The sequence below is a fragment of the Phasianus colchicus genome, chromosome Z (genome assembly GCF_987193195.1).
Source record: "Phasianus colchicus chromosome Z, bPhaCol1.hap1.1, whole genome shotgun sequence".
In the NCBI taxonomy this organism is placed as follows: Eukaryota; Metazoa; Chordata; class Aves; order Galliformes; family Phasianidae; genus Phasianus; species Phasianus colchicus.
The window spans coordinates 13018199-13036293 of record NC_143476.1 but is presented as its reverse complement, the minus strand read 5'-3'; the positions used below and the strand labels follow the sequence as shown (position 1 = coordinate 13036293).

The 18095-nt window shown below is 51.1% G+C and overlaps 1 protein-coding gene across 1 annotated transcript; it reads left to right on the top strand.

The window, feature by feature from the left end:
- The first annotated feature begins 12226 nt into the window (after positions 1–12226).
- Positions 12227–16318, top strand: LOC149912579 (maestro heat-like repeat-containing protein family member 2B). Its single transcript, XM_090131846.1, has 9 exons — positions 12227–12406; positions 12565–12687; positions 12822–12987; positions 13123–13221; positions 13374–13522; positions 14300–14392; positions 15729–15836; positions 16020–16136; positions 16307–16318. Exons 1-9 carry the CDS (start codon positions 12227–12229, stop codon positions 16316–16318), a joined length of 1047 nt encoding a protein of 348 aa, XP_089987972.1.
- Positions 16319–18095: the final 1777 nt, after the last annotated feature.

Sequence of the window (18095 nt, the reverse complement as noted above, 5' to 3'; positions counted from 1 at the left end):
TCAAAATTCGTATTAGAATGCGGGCAAATGGGGATGTTCAATGTGTACCACAAGGAAATTTGATGCTGGGGGAGTGCAGACAGTAATTCCATGTATATGTATATAGACGTGTGCGTGTGATGCATTTGTAATCATTTTGTTTGTTTGCATATGTGTGTATATATATATATATATTAAGCGTGATGTAGTGATGTAGAATAAGGGGTGGAATGTCATGGTTTTGGTTTTTGCTTATTTGATTTTCAGTATTCAACATCAAAACATCATGTACTGGAAGTGTTAATGTTCTAATTCTACGTACCTATCCCTATACATTGCGGAAGTCACGGGATCTGACCCTTCCGGGGGGGGCGGTCTCTTACTGCCTGGCAGTGGGTGCTGGAGGGTGCTTTCCTAGCCGTTCCAAGCTTTTTCAGGTTTGACTCGGTCTCAGGAACTCTCTCTCATATCTTATTTGATTCATTAGTCTCAATTTCGATTAGATTGTATTATATTGTATTATTTTGTATTCCGATATCATAGTTAGTAAAATAAGTTTCCTCCATAGTTTGTTGCCGCTGTTTCTTTCCTTTTCCCCCTTCCTTCCCATTTTGTGGGCCCAGGCGGGGGGTGGGGAGGGCAGGGACCTACTGCCCCCTGTCACGGGCATAAACTGATCCAGTTAATTCCGTGACACAGTCCTTCCTGACATCAGCAGCAACTGAGACAACATCCCACTCACCTTTGCCATGTCAGGCAGAGGTTGCAGCTCTTTCTATTGCATCCCTCTAGCTTTCAAGTCAAGAGCTCCTGTGTCACACAAGGAAAAGCAATCTTTTACCTGCTTTGCCATGCTCATGGCAGCAGCAATGCAGATGCCAGCAGCTGATGCCCACAGGGACAGCCAGCCTGGACTTATTTCCATTACATATCTTTGTCCTGATGTCCTTCTAGAAGCTGGAACATCTCTCCATCTCAGCAGAAGAGGGCAGTAGGGTTCCAAGGTGAGGGCACACGCTCCTCTATTTACCTAGCACTGAAAGATTAAGAGAACAAGAAAATAGATGTTTTCCCCAGCCCATGGCAAACACCAGCCTTTCCATCCTTACAGTCTTCCTGACATCAGCACTAATTGAAACAACATCCCACTCAAGTTAGCCATGTCTGGCAGAGGTTGCAGCTCTTTCTATTGCATCCCTCTAGCTTTCAAGTCAAGAGCTCTTGTGTCACACAAGGAAAAGCAATCTTTTACCTGCTGTGCCATGCTCATGGCAGCAGCAATGCAGATGCCAGCAGCTGATGCCCACAAGGACAGCCAGCCTGGACTTATTTTCATTACATATCTTTGTCCTGATGTCCTTCTACAAGCTGGAACATTTCTCCGTCGCAGCAGAAGAGGGCAGGAGAGTTCCTAGGTGAGGGCACACTCTTTTCTATTTATCTAGCACTGAAAGATTAAGACAAAATGAAGAGCAGATGTGTTTCCCTGCCCATGGCAAACACTAGACTTTCCATCCTTACAGTCCTTCCTGCCATCAGCAGCAACTGAAACAACATCCCACTCACCTTTGCCTAATCTGGCAGTGAGGTGAAACTCTTTCTATTAAACCCCTCTGGCTTTGAATTCACCAGTGACTGTGTCACACAAGGAAATGCAACATTCCACCTGTTCTCCCATTTCCATAGCAACAACTATGCAGATGTCAGCAGCTGATGCCCACAAGGACAGCCAACCTGGACTTATTTTCATTACATATCTTTGTCCTGAAGTCCTTCTAGAAGGTGGAACACTTCTCCATCTCTGCTGCAATGGTCAAAAAGGGTCCAAGTTTAGGGCACACTCTCCTCATGGCCTCTTGCAGTCAAAGACAAAGGGAACATGAAAACCAGAAGTGTTTCTTTGCCCATGGCAGACACTAGCCTTTCCATCCTGACAGTCCTTCCTACAATCAGCTTGAATTGAAACAACATCCCCCACATCTCTTTTTTGAACTTATTCATGCATGAATAATAATAATGAGAATTTTTCTGTAAATCTTATTTCTGCATGGAAACGATCAGATAACCGGAGCTTTTTTCTCTAAAACAATCCAGCAAATTTGCATTGCTTATCTATGTACGCAAAATGTTTTTGCCATTCATCTCAAATATCAATACATCTGGCCACAGAATATAGAAAAAGTATTTACAGACATTTTTGGACATTGATTACTTCTGGTCATGTGGGAAAGAATCCCTAAGCTGCAATCATGAAATTCTTTTATCACTATCTCTGATTTAGCCAGTGTTATTAAAAGGGAAATAAGACACAGGCTTTTTATAGCAGCTGCCAATTTAAGAATGATAATAACTTTTATTATTCTTGGCTAAGATCCAAGTCCCGCATTTCAGGATTATCTCCAGCTCATCAAATATAATTAACAGTTTTGGATAGCTACATTATTATATAGCAATATTGTCTTCCTGCAAGGAATTTCATTGTTTTGACACGTGCCACAGGTTGTTAATAGATTGCCTGATTACCATTTATTTTTTATATTGGCTTATGATGACTACAGAAAATTATACAGCAGCACCATAAAAACTTTAAATCCTATCCCACGTATCTGCACTCATACAAAAATCATATTGGAAAGCATTGGTGAAACTAAGATTACAAAATAAAGCAGGGGACAATTTCAGTGAAAGCCTGCAGGTTTCACAGCTCTGCCCATTTCAAACCCCTGAAGACATCCACGGGTTTCCTGCTGTGGGACACAGGCACTCACCTGCAGCTCAGCACTGCCTGCTCATGCCTGCGCACACCTTCAGGCTGGAACCAAGGAAATCCTCAGCAAAGACATCAGTACACTTTTGTTATGATGACTTTCGTAAAGAAGCATCAAATATTTCTTCACGAGAAATACTGCAAGTCCCTTTGACACTAGCCCTTATTTTAAATGTTTAGATTTGTGCTTCATTCAGGCGTGCTGTCACTCCCAAAAAGATTTTTATTCCTTTTCATTCTGAGGAACACAGTGATTTCTGCCTTGTTTACTGACTGTAGGCACAGCAATTCTCCTGCACCTTCCGGGAAACAGCAAATCCATCTCTTTCACACCCTACTTCTATCAAGCTCATTCACCTTACAAGGTATTTATTGCAAGCAGCTCTTCCAAAAATGGAGATTAACAGAACCTGCAACCCAGGACACCTCAGTAAGCCAGTACTTTTCATCTCCTGAAGGTGTAGGTAGACACAGAGCTGGAACATCTTTTCCAGAGCTGTGTGATGCTATCTCATCTCTGTTCCCTAACTGTTGACTCAGTTTCACTTCTTCTCTAACCTGGTTGCATCCCAGGATTTCTGGTGCCAAAAATAAACTGACAGGTTTCATCACTAGTTAAAAGGAAACTGCAATAGGAAAAGCCATTTTTCTGATTTCTCTGTTGATCAGAGATGCTTCATGCAAGCCTGATGCGGTAGAAACAATATCAGCTTTAGAATGACAGTCATTAGAGCAGAATCCTTTCACTGATGAAATCCCACAGTCCTGATTCATACAACACTGACACTGGAGGACACAGGAGTTTAGATGAGAGCGCATTAAAAATGACTAAGCTAAGGTCTCAGAAATAGCAAAGAGTGACAAGTATGAAAAAAAGAAGTTGCAGAAACTGCTTCAGTTTGGCACTTTGGCATAAAGTATGACAACACACAAGCTGGCTGTGCAGTTCCAGAAGCAGAAGAAAGCCGTCAACCAAGACTTGTTCTCATCTGCTCTGAAAGTCCACTGGGACAAGGCCACTTTTCTCTGACGTGCTTCCAGAAGTATCACTTCTGAGCACTGTGCCAGGGAGTTACAAGATACTGTTTGTGTGTACAGAGGAGAAAAAGACGTCTGTCTGGAAACAGACTTGGTGAAGGAGAAGCAGCATTTTCCAGAGTACTTCAGAAAGAACTGAGCACTGCCCCAAGAGCTTCAGAGCGGCAGGCTGTCACAGTGTGCCAACCAGCTCAGCTGTGAGTTGGCACTGAAGCTGCACCACAGGGAGAACAAAGCCCCCTGTGCACCCTTGGAGAGCCAAGGGTTGGAGATTCATGAACCTTGAGCTCCTTTCCAACCCGGGCCATGCTGTGATTCTGGGATTCTCACCTTTGCCTCATCTGGCAGAGGGAGGCAGCTCTTTCTCTTGTCTCCCTATGGCTGTCAGGTCACCAGGGCCAGTGTCACACAGGGAACTGCAAACACTGTGTGTGCTGTGCCCTGCCCATGGCAGCACAGAGGCAGCTGCCAGCAGCTGATGCCCACAAGGACAGCCAGCCTGGACTTCCTTTGATTCCTTCCCTTTGGATCAGCGTCCTTCAGGAAGGCGGAACATCTCTCCAGCTGAGCAGCAGAGGACAGCAGGGCTTCGTTGTCTGGGCATGTTCTCTTCTGGCCCTCTGGCCCTCACAGACACAGGAGGAGGACACAGAGGCTGCTGTAACACAGCCAGCCCTGCCTCTCAGGTCAGCTCTCAGGCCATCCTCTCTCCCCTCAGCAGCAGCTCACTGTTCTGCACTCCTCTGGCCTGGGCTGGCAGAGGTGTGCAGCAGTTCTGCTGATCTCCCAGTGCTGGCCATGTCTGCAGTGCCTGTGTGAAAGACACAGGAAGCTGCCAGCATTGCACTGCTCTGCTGTGCCCCTGCCATCACCGAGTTTGCTGTCAGCAGCTGCTGCTACACGTCCATTCAGGCACAGGCCTTTCCTTCCTGGCCCTCTTTCCCCCCCTCTCTCCTCTGCTCTCTCTCGTGCTCCCCTTTGGCCTGGGCTGGCTGAGCAGTGCAGGCCTTGTTGTTGCTCCCTGGGCCAACTACGTCACGGTTCCCCGTGACTCTGCCAGCTGCTCTGACACAGCGACTGCGTCCTCAGTGTGGATTCCAGAATGCGACAGACGTCCAGAGAAGACTTCCAGGGCTGATTGGAACATGCTGCCATCAAGAACTGCCATGGCTCAGGCCCCCTGGGAATCTGCTCACAGCGAAAGCTGCTGTCACTCTGTGTGGGCACAGCCTTGTCTGTGTAGGCCTGCTCACACTGCAGCCCCTGTCTGCACCAGAACCGTGCCGATCCACCTTCTCTTGGCCTCCTTGCCTGCATGGAAAAGGGCAGCTTGGGCTGAAGGCCCTCAACTTTCAGATGGCCGAGTGAAGTCTCTGAGCCCTGGTGACCCACTCAGCTCTTCAGCCTGCTGACCTGCTCTGCTGGGGCTGTCTTAAAAGGCAGAGGGCACGTTATCCTAATGTCCCCACATCCATCCCTCTTAGCATACTGTAGGCCAGTTCCTAAAAGGACACCTGCACAATCTCTCTGAATGTTAATCAGCACGTAGTTGGTCTGTGCACTGCAGAAATTGCATCTAGGTTTTCAGTGGTGATTAGCTATGTGTTTAGTCAGAGGTGCAATGGTTCTAATGGTGAGAGAAAGACATTCCCAGTTGTCACCAGGTGGAACACACTTCAGACTGGAATCCTCAAGCAGACTGCAGTCAAGCTTTCTTAATTATTCGTTGTTGTTATCAATTCAGACGCATCTCTGAATTCCTGCTTGAATGAACATTCTGTAACAATCTGCTGAGACAGTGCAAGGCTTGACAATGAGACTATAGTTTATGAAAGCAGCACTCTTTACTTAGGTGCACTTTTCATCTGTTGAACTTCCTGTCGTCTATTGGAAATCTCTAGTCCTTAAAGGCACCAATGCATAAGATTCACCTATTCTATAGAAGTCTGACTGAACCCCATACTGGGATTATTTTTGTTCAATCCAAGCACCTTGGACGTTACTATACATTTATTCAATCATGAGGTAAGTCTGCTTCAGAAGCAATATAGAAAGCATAAAGGGGGAAGAAGATAATGTATTAGTGAAGACTTAACTAGTATTCATAAACTGAAAACTGTGAAACACTATGATGATTACAGAATTTCCCGGAGAAATGTCAAGTTCTTATCTGAATGCTAAATGCAACATCAGTTCACTTCTCACTGGGTTGAATGTTTTAAATATTTGGTAATAATTATGGTTCCTTAATTCTGACATTTAATGTGAAAACATTAAAAATGCTTGTAAGTACTTTTTCGTTAGAATGTCAGCGGCTAAACAGATGAAGTGGTAAAAGACAGCCAAATATCACTATTGAAGGCAGTAAGGACCGTAGTGATGGAAAGGCTGGTGTTTGCCATGGGCAGGGAAACACATCTGGTTTTCATCTTCTCTTTGTCTATGAGTGCCAGAAAAATAGAGGAGAGTGTGCCCTCACCTTGGACCCCTCCTGCCCTCTGCTCCTGAGATGGAGAAATGTCCCAGGTTCTAGAAGGACATCAGAACAAAGATATGTAATGAAAATAAGTCCAGGCTGCCTGTACTTGAGGGCATCTGCTGTTGGCGTCTGTGGGCATCAGGAAGGATGGAAAGGCAGGTGTTTGCCATGGGCAGGGAAACACATCTGGTTTTCCTGTTCTCTTTGTCTTTGAGTGCCAGATGCCAGGAGGATTCCTGTTTCCATGGACTATCAGCAAATTGTCTTTCACTTTGGCAATCACACATTCTTCTGGACCCTGAGGATCCGCCTCACAGTTTGCCAATAGTTCTAACTAGACAATCACAGACTGAAGAATCTCTCAGTTTTCAGCAGGTCCTCATCAGGTGTCACTTTGGTCCTCTCCTCCAGGCTGCATGACATCTCTGGAATATTACCTGAGAGGCAAAACCCAAGGAAGTTGTGGATGCCCCACTCCTGTACGCATTCAAGGCCAGGCTGGATTTGGCTCTGGGCAGCCTGGTCTAGTGGTTGGCTGCCCTGCACAGAGCAGGGGGTTGAAACTAGATCATCGTTGTCGTCCTTTTCAACCCAGGCCATTCTGTGATTCTATGATTTAATCAGAATGTAAATGCTGTAGTATCTCCTCATAGGATGCCAAAAATTAGTCAAGTCCTGCAGTACTCCAGAATAAACACTGCAAATACACTGCAGTTCATTTAATCCATCCAGTTATTCAGTGCACTCTTTTTCTAGCCAGGCTACTTGGTCCTCTACAGCTTCTGGTCTTCTGAAAAACATCAGTGTTTTGTTATCCATTTGGAAGCTCAGTGTTACGTCCTGTGACCTCTCTAGATTTCTCCATGAGAATATGTAGAAATCTGTAAAGCTCTGATGTCCCTCAGTTCACTACACAAAATTTAAGGGCAATGCCAAATTCCGTATATCTAGTTCATCCTGCAGAATGATTCCATTTTTTTATCTCAGTGAAAAGTATAGCAGTCAGAACAGGACTGGAGTTTTGTTCCAGCGCAGACCAAATTTCCTGCCTACCTTCAAGAAAAGCTCATCGTGTGTAGCTACAGTTACTTAAAGATGCAGCTCCTCTGTTAAAATGCACAGAGAGAATGTTCTCTAACCTTGACGTGAGATATTTACTGATCTTGTAGCATGAGTGACCTCGTGATTCTTCACGCCTGACAATTTTTAAATAATGAGAAATAAAAACACATATTTTTCAAAACAGGTATAGAGATTGACTTACAAAAAAAAATGTTTATCTTGAATCAATCATACACTCACCATTGCAATTAAAAAAAAAAAAAAAGAAAAAAAAAAAAATAAAGAAGAAAAGCCACATTCTTACAGTGGCATTTCACAGTATTGTAATTCTGTTGTGTGAAATCAAGGTTCTCTCATCGTGAAATAATGAGCATGTTCTCTTTTCATATCTAAACATACAAATGCTAAAGGCAGCAGTGCTGTTCAAGAATACATTACCAGCTCAAACACTGCTTTGGCTATACAACTGAAGGTAGTAAGGAATTTTATCAAGGACTCACAGAATTGCCAGGGTTGGAAGGGACCTCAAGGGTCATGAATCTCCAACCCCCCTGCCACATGCAGGGCCACCAACCATCCCACCAAATGCTAGACCAGACTGCCCAGGGCCCCATCCAATCTGGCCTTGAACACCTCCAGGGACGGGGCATCCACAACCTCCCTGGGCAGCTGTTCCAGTACCTCACCACTCTCTCCGTAAAGAATTTCCCCCTGACGTCCAACCTAAATCTCCCTTCCCTCAGCTTAAAACCATTTCCCCTTGTCCTGCTGTCACTCACCCTTTCAAAGAGTTGATTCCCCTCCTGTTTGTAGGCTCCCTTTAGGTACTGAAAGGCTGCAATGAGGTCACCCCGCAGCCTTCTTTTCTCCAGGCTGAACAAGCCCATCTCTTTCAGCCTGTCCTCATAGGGGAGGTGCTCCAGTCCCCTGATCATCTTCGTGGCCCTCCTCTGGACCCTCTCCAACAGCTCCCTGTCTTTCTTGTACTGGGGGCTCCAGACCTGGACGCAGTACTCCAGATGGGGCCTCACGAGAGCAGAGTAGAGGGGAACAATCACCTCTCTGTCCCTGCTGGCCACCCCTCTTTTGATGGAGCCCAGGATCCCATTTGCCTTCCGAGCCGCAAGGGCACACTGCTGGCTCATGTTAAGTTTTTCATCTACCAAGACCCCCAGGTCCTTCTCCACAGGGCTGCTCTCAAGGACCGCTCCTTCCAGTCTGTAGGGATGCTTGGGATTCCTCCGGCCCAAGTGCAAAACTCTGCACTTTGCCGTGTTGAACCTCATCAGGTTCACCCGGGCCCACCTTTCCAGCCTCTCGAGGTCCCTCTGAATGGCATCCCGTCCTTCAACCGTGTCAACCACACCACTCAGCTTGGTGTCGTCAGCAAATTGCTGAGGGTGCACTCGATTCCGTCATCGATGTCATTGATAAAGATGTTGAAGAGCACCGGTCCCAAGACAGACCCCTGGGGGACGCCGCTCGTTACCAGCCTCCACCTGGACATGGAGCCATTGATGACCACCCTCTGTCTGCGGCCTTTCAACCAGTTTCTTATCCATCGAGTGGTCCACCCATCAAATCCACATCCCTCCATTTTGGAGAGAAGGATGTGGTGGAGGAACATGTCAAAGGCCTTGCTCAAGTCCAGGTAAAATAATTTGTATCAGTAATTAAAAGTACTTGCTTACTGCTTACAAAGAAGTACATAACTTACAAAGTACATTCGCCAGATGAAAAACAAGGCATCAATACATCTGCATTACTAGAAGCAAATATATTGCACTGACACTTGTAAACCATGTTACCTGTCTCACAGTGATTTTCCAATAAGAAAACAAAGGAAGAAGAAGTATAAAGGCTCCTTGTGCTGCTGGTATGTAAATCACCCAAGCAATCACAAGTGAAGATGAGAATGGTGGAAGCTCACTGCTGATGTACCGAAATCTTCATGTGCTATATCAAACCTGCAAGGAATGCAATGGACAAATGACAAGCTCACGTCTCTCTTCTGACAAGGTTTTGGCTGCAGTGACAGCCTTCTTTCTGAGTCAAATCTTACCATCCTCCCAGCAACAAGCTCTACCTGCTGAATGGCATATTGCTGGGAGCATCCTTCCACAATCCAGTAATGGTCGGAACAGAACTGTGAGCTTGATTTCTTGGAAAATCAGGCTGTGTCTGAATGTATTCCAGCACAGAGCAGGAGAAGAGACGGTACTGAGCAGCATGGCAGCAGGTAAACAAGGCATCGTGTGCACTTTAGAAAGTAGAGCTTTCCTGTGACGGGCAAGGGAGCAAGATGGGGGAAGATGGAGAGAATCAAAGACTGCGGCCCTTGGTGGGAAGGGAAAAGCTAACTTCAGTGTGGGACACAAGCAATAAGGACAGGATTTGGAGAGTTTTCTGCTTTCTACTGAGGTGTTCAGCACCTCACCACTCTTAGAATTTTTCTCCTAGTATCGGATCTGACTGTGTGGGTTCCAAATGCCCCAGGCAGAGGAAGAACTCAGTTTGGATTCCTCTCACATGTAGTAGAAGAGGGCAAAGGAAAGGCAATCTGCAGACACCATCTCCTCCAGCAATTTGTAAACCTAGCAGATCTGCCCCATGCTTTATTTATGAGTGAGTGCAATAGAACATTTGGCCTTGTGTCAGCTGGAGGAGCTGACTGCTGCACTCAATGGAGGATTTCAGTTTTTCCTTTCAGCCACAGAGATAAGCAATCATGTTTTAATTTCAGTCTGAGTCAGGACACACTGCATAGCAGAGTACTTGTATTTGTACTGTATTAATTGTGACTTTCAGAGTTACAGTTAAACAGTTTGGGCCCTGATGACTTCAGCTGTTGAAAATAATGCAGCCTAGTCACCTCCTGGGACGGTGACAGCAGTGGAAATGTGAAATTGCTGCCTTCCCTTTTCTTTTTCATGGTTTAGACTCTAAGGTTAGTGTTGCTAGCTAGGTTTATCATGTTTCTAATGTTATTAGAAATGTAGCAGCAGAGCTCCAGATAGACACCAAAAGAAGTGAAGCTTCTATCTTCATGTGGGCTGGACTCTTAACTGTACGCTTTTTAATAAAGGAGATTATTTTGTATGCCAGCATTTTCTACAATAGAGATTAGTGTGTATAATACTTTCCACGTATCATCTTTCCTCCTTTCTCACATGAGTTGCTCCCCTAAACAGAAAGTTTGATAAGGGCAAACTAAGAGTTACCTGAAAGCTGCAATAACTGATAAGAACACATCAGCAGAACCAAAGCGTGATTTCTCTTCTGGAGGTTTTATTAGAAATGCAAGTATTCTGCTGTTCAGATAGAAATTCCTTAATAATCTCTATGTAGAAGCAATTAGCAATGGCTCCGTTTTACTGCTGCTGTCAAATCGTATTAGTACAAAAACTGAGATGGTAATGTCTCAGATTTTTTTTCCTTTAATAAGCCAAACGCTTGAGCTCAATACAAATACCTGTAAGTGACAGAGATTTAATATTTAAGCCAGCATTTAGTGAAGAAATGCTTAAGCAATTCAAATTCCATTATTTTAAAGTTATTCTCTCTACTCCTAACTAGCCTATTGAAATTGGTACAATAAGATTTGCAGTACTTTCAAGAGGTGTGTTTTCTTTATTTTCCTATGTATTTATCACTTTATTTTCATTTCAATAAAACCAGCTGAATGCACAGTTTGAAATTCTAGTGATGTATTTTGAAGCCTTCCTGGAGTGACGACATCAGTGGGCACTGGGCAACTGCTGTCATCTCCCTGTACTTGTGGAAGGCTTTTGACATGTTCCCACATTGCGTCCTTCTCTCTGAGTTGGAGAGAGATGGATTTGAAGGCTGAATCATTCTGTGGGTAAATAATTGGTCTGATGGTCACAGCCAGAGGTTGTTATCACCGGTTCTGAGTCCGGGTGGAGGCCAGTCGTGAGTGGTGTCCCCTAAGGGTCCATCCTGGGACTGGTGCTCTTCAGCATTTTCATCAATGTCACAGGCAGTGGAAACAACACACGGAGGGTGGTGAGGCACTGGAACAGGTTGCCCAAGGAGGCTGTGGATGCCCCATCCCTGAAGGCATCCAAGGCCAGGCTGGATGTGGCTCTGGGCAGCCTGGTCTGCTGGTTGTGACTGCACACAGCAGGGGGATTAAAACTACGTGATCATGGTGTCCTTTTCAACCCAGGCCATTCCATGATTCTATGATTCCATGACACAAGTGTACCCTCAGCAAATTTGCTGATGATACCCAGTGAGGTGGTACAGCTGGCAGAGTAGAAGGGAGGGATGCGATCCAGAGGGACCTCCCGGCATGGAGTCCCCAGTCACTGAGACAGTGCCGGGCAGCGGTGCCCAGCAGCTGCTCCCTGGCAGGGGCTCTCCCTCAGCTGAGGTCATTCCCTGCTTGGAATTCCGCATGGAACCGGAACCCCAGAGCCGAGTGCATCACAGAACATGCTGCGTTTGGGGGCCTGCAGGGCTGCCCTGCGTGCTGCCTGGTCCCCAGCCATTCCCTGTGAGGTGACACTGCGCTGTGATGTCACAGTGGTACCTCGTGCGCCCTCGTGGCAGCGGTGGGAGCGGTGGCTCAGTCCGCTTGTGGGACCCGCAGGAAGCGGAACCAGAGAGAGCGTTGCGTCTACCTGGAGATTTCCTGCTGTCATGGAGCGGCTGAGAGCCCTTCGAGGTGAGTCCCTCCACCTCTCCGCACGCCGTGACGCCGCCCGAGCGCACGTGTGCCTCCAGAGTCAGTTCAGGCCGCGCCGGCAGCACCGTCCTCGCTCTGCTGAGCGCAGCTGCCCGCCGTGGTTTCCCCGGCACCCCAGCAAGGGGAAAGCTCCCTCCCCCGTCCCCGCCAACCGTGGGGCTGGAGGAGCGTTCCTCCCAGAGCCGGCCGGATGCTCGGCCCTGGCTCCGAGCGACACCGGCGGCAGCTGCTCCGCTCTTTGCTTCCAGGTCTCTTTGCCTGTGTGGGCTGCGTGCCCAGACGTACGCGTCGCAGGGAGAGAAGCAGGGTGCCGAGCCCTGTCCCTGTCTCCGCTGTGACTGTGCTGCAACAGCGCCTGCAAGACCGGGAGGTGAGCTGGGGACGTCCGGCCGTGAATCCTTGCCGTGGCGCAGTGCCGTGGTCCTGTGGGTGCCGGGCCGCGGCACCACACCGGCACGGTGATGGGTGGCAGTGGGCGGCTCCCCGAGAGCAAGGGCAAAGCAAAGCATGACTGGTCCCTGTCCCCAGGGTGATCGAGCACAGGTGTACCGCGAGCTGGAGGGCGCCCTGTGGGAAGACGACAGCCGCCCGCCGTGCGGAGTGGTGAACCGGCTGCTGGCAGAGGTGTCCTGGGACCTGACGGCAGCCCAGGTGAGGGGTTACAGCCAAAGGCAAAGGGAGCCGCTGCCCGTGCTGGTGTTGTGCTGGTGGGCGGCGGTGGCTCAGCCCTTCCCAGGGTCTCAGGCAGTCTCCTGGACGGTGTGTCACCAGTGACTCCTTTTCAGGGTGTCAGGGACAACGTGAGGACGGCTGCCAGCGATGTCCTGGTGGCTCTGGCCCGGATGCATTTCAGCTTGGTGATGGCTGAGCTCCAGGGCCAGCTGAAGGCCATCGGGGAGAAACCCAAGGATTTCGTGCTCATCACCCTCAGCAAACTGTTCGGCATCTACGGTAGAGTGCTCTCAGCCACCCTACACCTATGACAACTGGGGAAAGGGGTCTTTCCTCTCTGGGGGATGCAGGGCTTCGCCCCCTCCTCTGTTGCTGCCAGGGCTCTGACTGTGGACCTCTCCTTCCTCTCTGCAGCTCCACAGTGCATCCCCTTCACGTGGCTGATGCTGGCTGGCCTGCGCAGTGTGGTGGGCCAGGTGAGGAGCGGCCGGACCCTGCGCCTCGCTTGTGCTGGTGAGTGCTGGCTCCAGAGCAGGGGGCCTCGGGACAGCCCTTGCACCTCGCCCTGCTGCAGGCTCTCACAGGCTGCCTTTTCTCTCACTCTCTTTAAACACAGAAAATAACAATTACTATTCATATGTGTTTCTTTAATTTTGTTTTTTCAGTTGTGAAACAGTGGCTGGAAGGAGTGAAGCTTCACTTGTCCTCTGGATCCCAATGCCCCTGGCCTGCCATGGAGAAAGAGCGGATCTATGACAACCTTCAGGAGCTGCTCTTCTCTGTGCTGAGGAACTGGCAGGACTGCCAGGAGGAGGTGAGCCTTGCTGCGCCCCCAGCCCAGGGTGGCAGCGGGGGCACCCATGTGGCAGCTCTGTCTGTGCCCAGTGGGCTGGCAGCTGAGCAGTGATGGGAGGGAGTGGGCTGGCTCTGCAAAGGGCCCTGAAGTGGCTCTGTGGCAGGGAGCAGCTGCATGTCACAGCACTGTGGCAGGATGAGCTGGGGATGAGGGTCTGGGGAAAACCTGCCTGCCCTCCAGAGCGAGCCCATCTCCTGCTGGGCGTGGGGGTTGGGGAAGGGGAAGGGAAAGAGAAAGCCTTCTCTGTAGGAAGGGCAGACCTTCGGTCTTTGATGCCGGGCCTCTGCCATCCCTCTCCAGGACAAACAGGCTGTCCTCGGGGCCGTGGCTGCCATGCTGGATGTTCTCCTGCAAGAGGAGCTGCACCAAGAGCACGTCTGGGAGCAGCTCCTCTGGCTCGTGCACCCGTGTCAGGAGATCCAAGACACCTGCAGGGTGGCCAAGGTGAGACGCTGTGCAGGGCTCAGGGTGGACGTGGGGCCAGTGCAAGTGCCACGAGGGGTCGGGGGGTGCAGGGAGGAGGTGGGGAGCCCTTGGAGAAAGGAGGAATGGGTGCCTGAGAGCCTGAGGAGCTCTGTGCTAGCAACTGGGGGGACCACATCCAGTTGCATCTGATGGGGGAGAATGCCTGTGCAGGAGCTTCCCCCTGCGGAGGAACAGTTGGAAAACAATTTCTCCACTCCCAAGTGGCTAGATGTGGCTTCATCCCTTTCCTCCTCTCCTGGTCTCTTGCAGAGCCTCACTGTCTTCCTGGAGGCCTTAGAGGGCATTAAGTCTGTCATCCAGAAGGACAGGTTTCTGGACATCACGAGTGCCGTGTTCTACCAGGTAAGGGGAGCCTATCCTTGTGCCCACAGCAGTTTCCCTTTTGGCTAAGTCTCAGGAGGAGTGCAAAGGTCTGAGCCCCTGACTAATGCAGCTGAGCCTTGGCTCCTGCATGCTCAAGGCTGTTCCAGAGCCGTGCCTGTCCCCCTGGGGATGCTGTGAGGCAGGCTGGGTTTTGTCTGCCTGTGCTCTTCCTGAGAGTGCCCAGGGAGACGAGAGCAGCAGCACAGCGTCTTTTCCATCCTCAGTGCTGATGTGATTTTCTCATATGGACCTTGTTCCCACAGCTCTATGACAACACCAAGCAGCACAGCGAGGCTGATCGAGCGGAGCTGACCCACTGCATCCTGCTGCAGGGTAAGGAGAGGAGCTTTGGCAATGCTTGGTGGTGTCCTTGCGAAAACCCCTCTCACAAACCTCAGGAATGGGCATAAGTTTCTTGCTAACATAGCGTGGGATTTCCTCCCTGTAGCCCGGATCTGCCCAGAGGAAATGGTCCTGTTTCTGCAGTCACAGCTGGGCGAGGACTGGGAGGCTGGACGCGTGGCAGCACTGGGTCTGCTCGGTGCTCTGGCTCGCTCTGATGGTCAGTACCACAGGCTGGGACTTCCAGGGATCCCCTCTGCCATCGGGGTTGTGGCTCCGCTCATGCTTCTGTGCATCTCTTGCAGAGCCCGTGATGATGGAGAAGCTGCCCCAGGTGGTTGAGGCTGTGCAGTGTCTGTGCAGCGACCTCAGGATCCGGGTGAGCTGCTTTGGGAAAAGAAAGCTCTTTTGGGGTGGTGATGCTGCTGCCAACACGGGCAGGGCTGGGGTGACTAGAGAGGTGCTGGGGCATTGACCACACGGTCGCGATGGCTCCTGTGGGAGAGCAGGCAGAGTGGAGCGGGCAGGTCCCTGTGCTGTGCTTGGAAAGTGCACAGCCTGGTGCTACAGCCTGGCCCTCACCTCAGGAGCCAAGGCTTCTCCTCTGCTCCTGTTGTCTCTGCTCGTGCCCAAAGGGCTGCCCCGATGAGCAGGTGGCTTCCCTTTGCCTTCTGACCAGAAAAATCACACCCACAATTGACCCCTGGCAGGTGAGGACAGCAGTTCTGCACTTCATCAAGGACCTGCTCAGTTCAAACACCCGGAGCTGCTCAGCCTGGGATGTGGTGGGGCACATCTTCACTGAGTTCAGCCGCACCGCTGGAAGAAGGGTAAGGACAGTGGGCAGCATCTTCTCTGGGAAGACCTGTGCTGCTCAGAGGGTGGCACAGAAGCACCGCTGAGGCCGCACCTGAGCCTCCTGAGAGGCTCCTGAGAACTGAGGTAACCGGGTTTCAACACCGTTGTTGTGCAGGCAGCTGGAGACCTTTCTGCCCGGGAAGCCCAGGAAGAAGGAGCTCTGCAGGAGCTGTGCATGGACATCCTGGGGTCTCTGGACGTCTCTGCGACAGGGATGTCCAAAGTAAGTCACATCTGCCCTGCTGCTGCTCCTCGCCTTCGCACCACCTGTTCCTCATCCCACCACCCCAGGTCTCTCCTCCAGCGTGCTCTGAAGCACGCAAGGCTCAGGGAAATTCGCAGAGTCCTCTTCGTCTCTGAGCGGAGGCAGGAATGCTGACACGCTCAACTGCCTCGTTCCCGACAGCTCCTGTGGCCACGGCTGCTGCTGTTCGTGGTGCCAGCCCAGCACACCGGCATGCTGATCCCGGTCTCGCGCTGTGTCCGAGCCCTGGCCGAGAGAGAGGATCTGACAGGACGGCGAGTAGAGGAGCTGGATCCCCATTTCCTCAGCTCCATGTTTCAAGGTAGGAGCAGAAGCTCCGCCAGTGAGCTCTGCTGACCTGTGCTACCACCCAGAAGGGACAGTGGAGCTGCGCGTGGCTGGGCACGGAGCGTCTTGGAGTCTGACTCAGCACTTTTTTCTCCTCACAGGCCCACGACTGACTCCCCAGACACTGCTGGCGCGCCTGCTGGTGAGTAGATGCTCCAGAGCCCAGTGCCACCAGCCCCCGGGAGGAAGCAGCACGGCCACGGGCAGAGCTGTCGGCTGCTCCTTGCCCGCCAGGGCACAGCCACGCTGCTTCCATCCTGGGGGGAAGCCGCTGCTCTTGCTGCAGAAGTGACCCTGCTTCTCCTTGCTCTCGCTCAGGTGCTGGCAGGGAGCCCTGTTGCAGGCAGCGAACTCCAGGCCGCTGCCTTACAGCTGATGCAAAACCTCCACAGCAGGTTCCACAGAGCTGTGGGGGCCATGTGGGCCGCTGAGATCCCCCTGCTGCTGCAGTGTCTCCAAGGTAAAGTGCTGGTGGGGAGGGAGAGGCGGAGGCAGGGAAGGGCGGGAGTGAAAATGCAGCTCTCTCTGCAGGGTGGCAGAGGGGAAGCATTGCCTGCAGCCCAGTGCTTGCTCTGCTGCTGTTCCCATTCCAGGGAGACAGCGCTGAGGCCCGGGGATCTTTCCCCGCGGGGATCTGCCCCTTCCAGGACACGGATGGGCCCTTCATGTCCCCTCAGTTAGTTCTGTGTTCCTGCGGGGACAGTGTTTGTGGGGAGGGACAGGACATGGTGGAGGGGGTGCAGGTCCCAGCTTGGCAGTGTCAAGTGCCCAGGCCAAGCCAGGTTTGCAGCAGCTCTTCTTCTGTGCCTTGATCCCAAGTAAGGGTCTTTTTCTTCCTGTTGCTGTGCAGGGAAAGATGAGAGCTTCCTGGACGCTGCAGGGTGGGAGCGCCGTCTGCTGAAGGTACAGCACTGCTGGGTGCAGAGAAGTGCTTGCCTGCCCCAAGTAGCCCCGCTCCCATATGAGCCACCACGGGACAGGAACAGCCTCTCCAGTGCTGCTGGGGAGCCTTTGAGGCGCTGCCTCTTCCGCTCTGTCCCAAGCCCAAGGGGGGTCTTAGGAGAAGAGCAGCAGGAGGCTTTAATGGAGGGAATGCTGGGGAGCTGGGAGAGGAACTGTTCTTCCAGACACCTCTCCCCAGAGGGCTGCAGCAATTGGGAGTGAGGGAAGAGGCAAAGGGCAAGGGAACATCGTCTTCTCCTGTTCTCCAACAGTTCCTCGGGGCGTCAATGGACACCATACGGGATGAGGCCTGGATCGAGGCCCTGAGCTGTGAGCTGAGCCGGTGGCTGAGCAGCTCTGCCAGCAGCTCTGCAGAAAAGGTGAGTTCCCCCCGGCTCCACCCAGCGGTGCAGCTGCAGGTGTCCAACTGGGGCTGGGGCTGCGGCTGGTGCTCTGCCCACGCGGGATGCTGATGCTGCTTCCCCAGTCTGTGCCCCCAGAGGGCCTTTCCCTGCAAGCTGCCCAGGGATGGATAAAGCTCGGCCCTGCAGCTGCTCTCAGCGACTCCCGGGGAGCGTGGCTCCTTCCACCTGGCCCTCCCCCAACAGGTTAAGCTGCTGCCACATCTCAGCTTCTTCCTTCCCTTCCCCTGCAGTCTTTCCTGTACAAGGCTCTGGGCACAGTGCTGGGAGCCTGTAAGGGAGTCCTCCACGTCCAGGAGAAGCTGCTGCAGCACCTGGAGGAAGCAAACGCGGAGGACCCATGTGAGGCCCAGGTGAGCCCTGCTCTCCTCCAGCTCCTGCGAGCATCCCCGCTCTGTCCCTGGGGCAGAGGGCTTCTCCTGGCCCTGCTCCGCGCCTTTCCATCTTCTCCCTGCTGCCCTTTTCCTCAGGAGAGGATCTGTAGATTCAGGCCTGTGCCAACTGCCCCTTGTTCTTTTTGCAGGGA